This window comes from Onychostoma macrolepis, chromosome 03, assembly GCF_012432095.1.
Source record: "Onychostoma macrolepis isolate SWU-2019 chromosome 03, ASM1243209v1, whole genome shotgun sequence".
NCBI lineage: Eukaryota > Metazoa > Chordata > Actinopteri > Cypriniformes > Cyprinidae > Onychostoma > Onychostoma macrolepis.
In genome coordinates, this window is record NC_081157.1 from 49,926,728 (window position 1) to 49,937,169 (window position 10,442).

The following is a 10,442-nucleotide window of genomic DNA, read 5'->3' on the forward strand; positions in this document are numbered from 1 at the left end:
CTCGCCCACGACCCATCTTGCCAGCGGCCAAGAGAGTGCGGTTCAGGGGACGCAGTGCCTCCCCACGCACCTCTAGCCAGTCCCCTCTGGGACCCAGGGAGTTTTGCGAGGATGCCTCAGAACGCACAGCCTTCTGTACCATCCAGCTCTACTCCCTTTCGCTGCACCACCGCAGGTACGTCGATCGCGCCGTTGGAGCCACTTGCACGGCGTCTGGAGGCGTGGCTCACGCTGCCCAGCCCATCTCGTTGGCTCACGGGCATGATTCGACTCGGCTACACGATTCAGTTCGCCAGGCGACCTCCCAAGTCCAGCGGCGTTCTCGAGACTTCAGTGGTAGCTCGGAACGCTCCTGTCTTGCGCGAGGGGATTGCTGTCCTCCTGGCAAAGGATGCAATCGAGCCGGTCCCTCCAGCCGAGATGAGGCAAGGGTTTTACAGCCCTTACTTCATCGTACCCAGGAAAGGCGGTGGTCGTCGACCAATCCTGGACCAGCAAGTCTTAAACCGGGCCATGCACAGGCTCCCGTTCAAGATGCTGACGAACAGGCGCATATCAAATGCATCCAGCCCCAAGATTGGTTTGCAGCGATCGACCTGAAGGACGCTTACTTTCATGTTTCGATCCTTCCGCGACACAGACCGCCTACAGTTTGTGTTCGAGGGTCGGGCATGGCAGTACAGGGTCCTCCCCTTCGGGCTGTCCCTGTCCCTCCCATGTCTTCGCAAAGGCACGGAGGGCGCCCTTGCCCCGCTACGGGAAGTGGGCATGAGGATCCTCAACTATCTCGAGCATGGCCCGTGTGCGAGAACAGTTGTGTGATCACAGGGACCCAGTGCTTCAGCACTCAGCCAGTTGGGGCTTCAGGTCAACTGGGAAAAGAGCAAGCTCTCCCCTGTGCAGAAAATCTCTTTTCTTGGTGTGGAGTTAGACTCGGTGAGTATGACGGCGCGCCTCTCGGAGGATCGCGCCCAGTCAGTGCTGAACTGCCCGAGTTCCTTCAGAGGCAGGACTGTGGTTCCTCTGAAACAGTTTCAGAGGCTCCTGGGGCATATGGCATCCGCAGCCGCAGTCACGCCGCTCGGATTGCTTCATATGAGACCACTTCAGCACTGGTTGCACTCCCGAGTCCCGAGGTGGGCATGGCGTCGCGGTACACTTCGTGTGAACATCACACAGGAGTGTCGCCGCTCCTTCAGCCCCTGGACGGACCTTGCCTTTCTACGGGCCGGGGTGCCCCTAGAACAAGTGTCCCGGCATGTCGTTGTCACGACGGATGCCTCCAGTATGGGTTGGGGCGCTACATGCAACGGGCAGGCAGCCTCGGGGCCCTGGACAGGGCCTCGACTGCTTTGGCACATCAACTGCCTAGAGTTGTTGACAGTGCATCTAGCTTTGCGGCAGTTCCGGCCACTGCTGCTCGGCAAGCACGTGTTGGTCCGTACGGACAACACTGCGACTGTTTCGTACATCAACCGGTTGGGAGGTGTACGATCACGTCGCATGTCTCAGCTCGCCCGCCATCTCCTCCTCTGGAGTCAGACGCGGCTCAAGTCGCTGCGTGCTGTCCATATTCCGGGGGTGCTCAAACGTGCGGCTGACGCGCTCTCACGACAGCTCACGTTCCCCGGAGAATGGCGACTCCATCCCGAGACAGTCCGGCTGATCTGGAGTCGATTCGGGGAAGCTCAGGTAGACCTGTTTGCTTCCCGCGAGTCCTCCCACTGCCAGCTGTATTACTCCCTGACCGAGGGCCCCCTCGGCACGGATGCACTGGCACACAGCTGGCCTCGGGCTCTGCGCAAGTATGCGTTTCCCCCAGTGAGCCGCTCACATTTCATCAAAAATATCTTAATTTGTGTTCCGAAGATGAACGAAGGTCTTACGGGTTTGGAAAGACATGAGTGAGTATTAATGACAGAATTTTCATTTTTGGGTGAACTATCCCTTTAAAATATGTCCAAGAGTTTTACACTGTTTTTCCATGCCCCAAAACATGACGCGGCACAAAACAAAACGTGATTGAAAGAAATAAAGACAAATCTTAAATACAACAGTATAACATCGAATTACCTGTGTGTAAAATAAAAATGGAGAGGGGGCTTGTTTAGAGCATGCTGAAAAACATCAACATACAAGAAAAACTCATAATTAAATTCATAATTAAAATGGGGCCAAATGTGTTTGTTCTCAGGCAAGAAAGATGGCAATGGCAAAGTTTTGGGATTCCAGAATAAACAAACTGATACTGTCGATAAATTGAACTGGACAGCAAGCATTAATTTATTTATAGCAAAACATAATTTACCTTACCATCAGGATGAAGACTCCACAGTCCACACATCTGTTAGGGGACATCCTTAAAATAACACAATTAAGTTATTAAGTGTAAGGGATGGACATACAGTATGTCCCAATTACAAAACTAACTTGTTTTTCAGTAGTATCCATGTGTCAGGTGCAGTTTTAGCTGTCATCATACTGAAACAAAAATACACAATAACAACAGATTTTGTTAACATACAAAATTCATAGGAATAAGTATCAATCAATGAAAACCTGAAAAAAAAGAAAAGAAAAACTAAACACTTTCAGAGAATAAAATATCTGTCAAACCCATGCAAACACATTCAGAACATCACACAAACATCCAGATAAGCTTTGTAGCCCAGCCCACATCTGTGTATAGTCTAAAATAAATAAATCATTGCATAAGTAAAGTGTTCTGCCACAGTAAATGTAATAAAAAATAAACAACTCAAGATTGTTTCAGTCACTCCTCTCTTCCTTCTCTGCAACTTTACTGTTAAAACAACATACTACCACAACAAAATGAACAATTGTTCTGACTTTCACACACTTTTCAAAACCTTCTCTTCTCTTCTTTGTCTTTGTTCATGAATAAAACATGAACCATGAGCGGCCAATTGTCCACACCACAAACTGACAAAAACTTCATAACAAATCCATACTCTCTCCTCCTTCTCTCCAGACGTTTCCAAACTTGTCCATTCCATTCATCCTGCTACCTGAGAGAGATGAGAAATTACCTTGATGACTGGCTTGTTAGCCAGATCAGAGCAGGAACTTTTCGCTCACAAGTCACTGTTTCTCAGCCACTTGGACCGTCTTGGGCTGAACATCAGTTTAGCCGAGAGCTCTCTGTCTCCCAGCCAGCGAGTTGCCTTCTTGGGGACATTTATTGACTTGGCCCAAATGAGGGCCTGGATTATGCTGGAACGCTCACTGACTATTCAGCAGTCAGCGGTGTCATTCTCTCTGGGGGCCCCTCATCCCCTCAGAGTTTTTGCTCAGCCTCATGTCAGCTGCCTTCCTTGTGATTCCATTGGGTCTGCTTCACATTCGGCTCCTTCAGATTTGGCTCAAATCTTGATTACTGTTCCACGCTTGGCGCCTGGGACGTTTTTGTCTCAAGATTGACTACCGCTGAAACAAAGCTGGAGCCCCTTGGAAGGCCCCTCACCTGTTTCAGTCAGGCGTTCCATTGGGACTGACCTTCAGAAAGAAGGTTGTCACGACAGATACCTCCAACTCAGGTTGGGGAGCCCTGTATGAGGGCAGACCGCTGTTCGGCTCCTGGTTCAGCCTGGAGCAATGCCTTCATATCAACTGCCTGGAGATGCTGGCAGTTTTTCTTGCCCTAAAAGCCTTCCTACCAGCCTTAAGAGTGCACCACGTCCTGGTCCCGTCAGACAACATGACGGTGGTAGTTTTTATAAGTCACCAAGGCAGTGTCAGGTCGCACTGTTAAGTGCTTTGACACAATCTGTATTGGAAAAGCGCTATATAAATAAAGGTGACTTGACTTGACTTGACACTCCCTTTACAGGCTGGTGAGACACCTCCTTTTATGGGCTCAGGTCTCACAGAGAGCAGCTCATGCGCCAGGCAGACGGAACCAAGGGTTGGACATGCAATTGTAGCTCCAGGAGAATGGAGGCTTCATCCCCAAATGGTTCAAACGATTTGGTCCATTTTCGGGAAGGCAGAGGTAGACCTAGGGCTGGGACGATAACCGTTGTTTATGGCTCAATTTTTATATCCACCACCCCCAACTCTTCCTGGAGCATGTTTCAGGTGTCCATCAATGTCTGAGTCTGTAGTATTGGGGCTCCACCTCTTCAAAACATCTGTGGGAAGAGAATATGAATATATATATATATATATACAGTGGGTACGGAAAGTATTCAGACCCCCTTAAATTTTTCACTCATTGTTATATTGCAGCCATTTGCTAAAATCATTTAAGTTCATTTTTTTCCTCAATGTACACACAGCACCCCATATTGACAGAAAAACACAGAATTGTTGACATTTTTGCAGATTTATTAAAAAAGAAAAACTGAAATATCACATGGTCCTAAGTATTCAGACCCTTTGCTGTGACACTCATATATTTAACTCAGGTGCTGTCCATTTCTTCTGATCATCCTTGAGATGGTTCTACACCTTCTTTTGAGTCCAGCTGTGTTTGATTATACTGATTGGACTTGATTAGGAAAGCCACACACCTGTCTATATAAGACCTTACAGCTCACAGTGCATGTCAGAGCAAATGAGAATCATGAGGTCAAAGGAACTGCCTGAAGAGCTCAGAGACAGAATTGTGGCAAGGCACAGATCTGGCCAAGGTTACAAAAAAAATTCTGCTGCACTTAAGGTTCCTAAGAGCACAGTGGCCTCTATAATCCTTAAATGGAAGACGTTTGGGATGACCAGAACCCTTCCTAGAGCTGGCCGTCCGGCCAAACTGAGCTATCGGGGGAGAAGAGCCTTGGTGAGAGAGGTAAAGAAGAACCCAAAGATCACTGTGGCTGAGCTCCAGAGATGCAGTCGGGAGATGGGAGAAAGTTGTAGAAAGTCAACCATCACTGCAGCCCTCCACCAGTCGGGGCTTTATGGCAGAGTGGCCCGACGGAAGCCTCTCTTCAGTGCAAGACACACGAAAGCCCGCATGGAGTTTGCTAAGATGGTGAGAAATAAGATTCTCTGGTCTGATGAGACCAAGATAGAACTTTTTGGCCTTAATTCTAAGCGGTATGTGTGGAGAAAACCAGGCACTGCTCATCACCTGTCCAATACAGTCCCAACAGTGAAGCATGGTGGTGGCAGCATCATTGACCCTAAGCACACAGCTAAAATAACAAAGGAGTGGCTTCACAACAACTCCGTGACTGTTCTTGAATGGCCCAGCCAGAGCCCTGACTTAAATCCAATTGAGCATCTCTGGAGAGACCTAATAATGGCTGTCCACCAACGTTTACCATCCAACCTGACAGAACTGGAGAGGATCTGCAAGGAGGAATGGCAGAGGATCCCCAAATCCAGGTGTGAAAAACTTGTTACATCTTTCCCAAAAAGACTCATGGCTGTATTAGGTCAAAAGGGTGCTTCTACTAAATACTGAGCAAAGGGTCTGAATACTTAGGACCATGTGATATTTCAGTTTTTCTTTTTTAATAAATCTGCAAAAATGGCAACAATTCTGTGTTTTTCTGTCAATATGGGGTGCTGTGTGTACATTAATGAGGAAAAAAATGAACTTAAATGATTTTAGCAAATGGCTGCAATATAACAAAGAGTGAAACATTTAAGGGGGTCTGAATACTTTCCGTACCCACTGTATATATATATATATATATATATATATATATATATATATATATATATATAAAAAAGGCAAGGTTTGAAGTATATGACACTTACTAATTTTGAAAATGTTTTTATGGTCCTACAACCAAATTTAAAATACAATGGAACAAGATTTTGCATCCATTTTTTGATTTTTATGAACGAAGCATTAGAAAAAAGTAATCAACATGTATTATATGATATTTATACTCTACAATAATCTTATGTCAGTAAAAGTTTTTCTGCATTAAATGCCTGTTAGATTTTAGCTATTTTTTTAGCTGTGAAAAAACAGCATTTCTCCGCTCCCTCTTCAATCCCACTGTGGTGTCCTTGAGAAAGACCCTTAACCAGGTGTGTAACTGTGTGAAAGTGAACAGGACCTTTCTGATAAAGACAGGTAGTCTTTTAGAGAACGTCCCCTGAATAGATAAAGGGTACCAATAAAAATTACATAAGACAATCAACAAGGGATTTTTTTAATTTTACAAGGCCAAAATTACCTTAAATTACAGAGTATAAAGGTGTAGCTTTGAATGGCTTCTTTTCAAGTCTGGCCGACTGTCTGAGTTAGTACGGACATCATAAAACTTCTGAGCAAGAAAACAGGCAGGTATATAAGGAGACATAATGGTGTGTGACAGGTTAAATCAGGTTGCTGGGACATGGTAGTTATAATAAAGAAATCTTACTAACGGATAATTCAATTTTCATTTAATGCTCCTTATGATGGTTAAATGTGTTCTGATTATCTTTAATCATTAAACAATAGTTTGAAACAAGACATGATTTGTAGTACTGATTATTGAGGTCCATCTGTCCTTCTTCCATGCCGCTTATACTCTACTCGGGACGGGAGTGCTGGATGATTACTGACAGCAGTGGTATCAGAGTAAAGAGGTTTGGAGAACGTTCTGGGAACCTTCTAGTAACGTAAATAGAACGTTCCCTTTAGGTTATGGGAACATTCCCAGAAGGTTCCCGGACGTTCCCCTAACCTAAAGAGAACGTTCTATTTACGTTAAGAAAACTTTCCTGGCTACCCAAAAGGGAACGTTTTTGAGAACGTTCTGGGAACCAAAAATTGTTAGCTGGGCACCTACTCTTTTATGAATACTGAGGTTTCGGACATACTTATTCGCTAGCATACTGCTTTTCCCCTACTATATAGTAGAGAAGTAGGCGGTTTCGGACGCAGCCTTTGATATAGCCAATTCTCCATTCAGAATTTGAATAAAAGTTTCGTTTTTCATGCTGCTAAGAGGACCAATGTGGTGTACTCGCAACAAACTTTCGGAAGTAACATCCTTCTTTCTTTCTTTCTAATATATATATTACTTATACAGGGTAAGTGTGCCGTGTAGGTGGACTGGGTCTCTGGCCTGGGCTGCACTGCACATCTCACTTTTTTAATGCATCACAAACTAGCCGAAACATATACACATCTACACATTAAAAACATAATAAATAATAAATAAAAAGTAAAAGTAAAAAGCTTTGGGCCCTGTTGCCCAGCAGCATCTTTCCTTTATTATTATCCTGGCACTCCCATTGTAGCGTGACATGTAAATATAAATTAAATGATTGTGATTCAACAGTTGTAAAAGATAAGGATGTTCATCAATGTTCATTTGTATCCTCCTCTCTTATCTGACACCTGTAGGGAAATAAGTGACCTGAAATGTGCAGGGCTACGTTTCTCAAAAGCATCGTAAGCCTAAATTGATCGTAGCTCCATTGGTTTCAATGGGTGTACGATGTACTTGAGCTTACGATGCTTTTGGGAAACTCAACCCAGAGCTGCAAATATATTGTATGTCAGATGTTATGTCTGATTACAGAATTGAAATATGCAATCTTTAATCTTCTTAATAGTCACATTCTGAGAGGGAATCCCAAAGAGTTTTAGAAACAAGCATTTGAATTACAGTTAGAGATACACTGTTATCTTTATCACAGTACAAAGAGTGAGGTTTGATTTAAATTTTTAAATAAATAGCTTTTAGAGATCAAATTTAAGGTTATAAAAAGTTAATTCAATTGATGCACTTAAATTTAAGAAATGCACTGAATTAATGTTTGTTCAGTTTTTTTTTACTCTACCACCAGAGACTGCAATAAATTGCACACCTATCTGTACTTTTTTTTTTTTTTTACAACATAAAGTGATATGTTTATCCCATGTCTGTATTAAGAGCAGTATTCAAATATTCTTAAGATAACTGTATATCTGCAGCTCGTCATATGCCACTGCACAGGTGACTTTTGTTGTAAGTGTCAGATAAGAGAGGAGGATACAAATGAGCTTTAAGGAAATGTGAAGATCAGAACCAGTAATCTCTTTCTATTTACAACCCATAAAAATGTTAGATGAAAAAATGGTAACTTGCTTTATTTTCCTAAATTTATTTCTGATTATTCTACAAGTATAACTTAGAATACATGACATTACGCTAAAACTTCTGTGAAAGTTGAGGTTTTAGAATGGTTGAGGGACAGACACACACACACACACACACAAGCAGATGATTTTCTTTCTTTTCTTTTTCTTTTTTTCTGAACCCTATAAAACTCCTTTGAGATGGGGGAATGCATGAATGTGACCATTCAGTCTAGATGGTCAAACAACATTAATATTAGGAAAAAGGATTGGGGTGTGTGATTTACCAAGTAAATTTTGATGCAAAGAATTTGTTTTTGTTAATATATAGTGATGTTGGTAGTAGTATGTAGTACATAGTAGGACTATGTAGTGGTAACAGGGCAATTGTGGGATTTTTTTAATTCACTTATTTTACAGTGACCTGTTTGCAGAATGAAAACAGTGGGAAATTGTACGACCTCCTGTAATGAGGTGTCATTTCTTATCATGCACATGATATCCCAAAACACATGCGCACACACATTATAACCAGTATAAAAAAGCTAGCTTTGCCAAGGTTGCTGGTGTCGTCTGGCTGAGCGACTGACTATTCTGACTTATCATCTCCTGTTGCTCCTGAACTCCTGAAAAAATCAAACATAGAACCTGAAAAAAAGACAATATTCAGAGGTAATTTTGAGATTAAAGTAATGGGTCAGTATAACACTTCCATCAGAGAACATGACAAGTTTAATTGCTTATTTTGTATGATTTTTATTTTATTTTTTCTGTCTGGCTAAAAAAACACAAATTGTTATTTTTCATCACTAGATCTACTGAATCATCTGAGAGATTTGACAGATTCAAGATGCTGCTGATGATTGAAAATCTTCTTCTCATTTTAGCTGCTGCAGTACAGGTGAGCTTGTTCTAGTTTGAATATTGAATATAGACACCAATACTGATGATTGATCATTATGATTCCTGTTGCTGTAGGATCACAGAATTGCTGCTGTTGAAGGACATAAATATTCATTAGATATGGCACTGAATTCTGTTGATGACCAATATTACGACTGTACACCGACAATGGGACGTCTGGTGGAGGAAGAATATCTAGAGAAGGAAATCAATAACTCTCCTGATTTTAAAAAAGCTTGGGAAGAAGGTAAAGAAAAATACAAGACACCAGAAAATACCTTGACATTAAATAATTTAATAGCCATTCATGTGTACACTAACATTGATCTACAAGTATATAAAAAATTAAATAATGATGTTCGCAAGGGTAAGGATGATTACAAACAGAAAAAATACAATTGGTATTCACTTCACTTTTTGCTAACAAATGCAATACAGAAGCTGAAAAACAAACACAAGACTTTTCGTGGTACCAATATGGATTTTGATATGGTTGATAAAAAAACAGAGGTTCGTTTCGGCTCATTTACATCCTCCTCTCTTGATCGTGAAGTAGCACAAGGTTTTGGAAATAAATCTTGTTTTGAAATCGAAACTGCTGAAGGGGCTGATGTTACAAAATATTCTAAGCATCCAGAACAGAAAGAGGTGCTGATTCCTCCATATGAGAAATTTATAGTCACTGATGTCAAGACAAGAAAAGATACGGAAGGTCTCTGGTGTGAAACTGTATTCTTTTTGGAAAGCTCTGGAAGTAGAAGTGACCTGAACTGTGTACTGATACAAGACAGGGCCAAACTTTAAATCTTCATACTTTTTTTTTTTTCTTAATTCAAAATGAAAGTTGCTTCCATTATAATTATAACATGTAATGGCTTGAGTAATTTTGAATTCTAATCAATCTTTATATGTTTTAAGTAAATCATTTTTAGCTACTGTAATTGTTTGTAATCACCTTTTTTTGCTTTTGGAAGACAACACTTTTGGGCAGAAATTAGTCATTTTCTGTTTTCACCAAAATGTAATTATTTTCTTTTCTTTTTTTTTTTGGATTTATTTTCACATGTAACTCTCTAAACTTGTGTCATGGCAACTGAATTATTAAAAGCATGTATTGTAATCACATCAATAAGCTCTATGGATTCTATGGGGTTCAAAGACTGTAAAGATTCAATCACACCTGCAACAGTGAAGCACATATAAATAAATCCATCTGGACTTCAATCCATTAAAAAAATCAAAGGGCACACAGTCTTTTAATTCTTGTCAGCACATGACAGTGAAAAAAGTGCTTTTGTGGTGAAAATTTTAAAACTTAATACAATAAGCAATTTTCTATAGATTTTAAATTAGGTTTGAAAACTTTTCAACCCAAAATTTGAGACATCCAAAAACAGTTTACAACAGTTTTTTTTTTTTCAAAGATAAAAAGGCCTACATATGTCATTGCCCTATTTCGGTTTAAAGGGGTCATCGGATGCCCATTTTCCACAAGTTGATATGATTC

At 41.5% G+C, this 10,442-nt stretch overlaps 1 protein-coding gene across 1 annotated transcript; it reads left to right on the forward strand.

The window, feature by feature from the left end:
- The first annotated feature begins 8,882 nt into the window (after positions 1 to 8,882).
- Positions 8,883 to 10,175, forward strand: LOC131536108 (ecto-ADP-ribosyltransferase 5-like). Its single transcript, XM_058768843.1, has 2 exons — positions 8,883 to 8,933; positions 9,011 to 10,175. Exons 1-2 carry the CDS (start codon positions 8,883 to 8,885, stop codon positions 9,737 to 9,739), a joined length of 780 nt encoding a protein of 259 aa, XP_058624826.1. The 3' UTR covers positions 9,740 to 10,175.
- Positions 10,176 to 10,442: the final 267 nt, after the last annotated feature.

Coding starts and splice junctions, on each gene's coding strand:
- LOC131536108 (XM_058768843.1), top strand. CDS start 8,883: ATGCTGCTGATGATTGAAAATCTTCTTCTCATTTTAGCTGCTGCAGTA. Junction 8,934..9,010: donor TTTTAGCTGCTGCAGTACAG/GTGAGCTTGTTC, acceptor CTGTTGCTGTAG/GATCACAGAATTGCTGCTGT.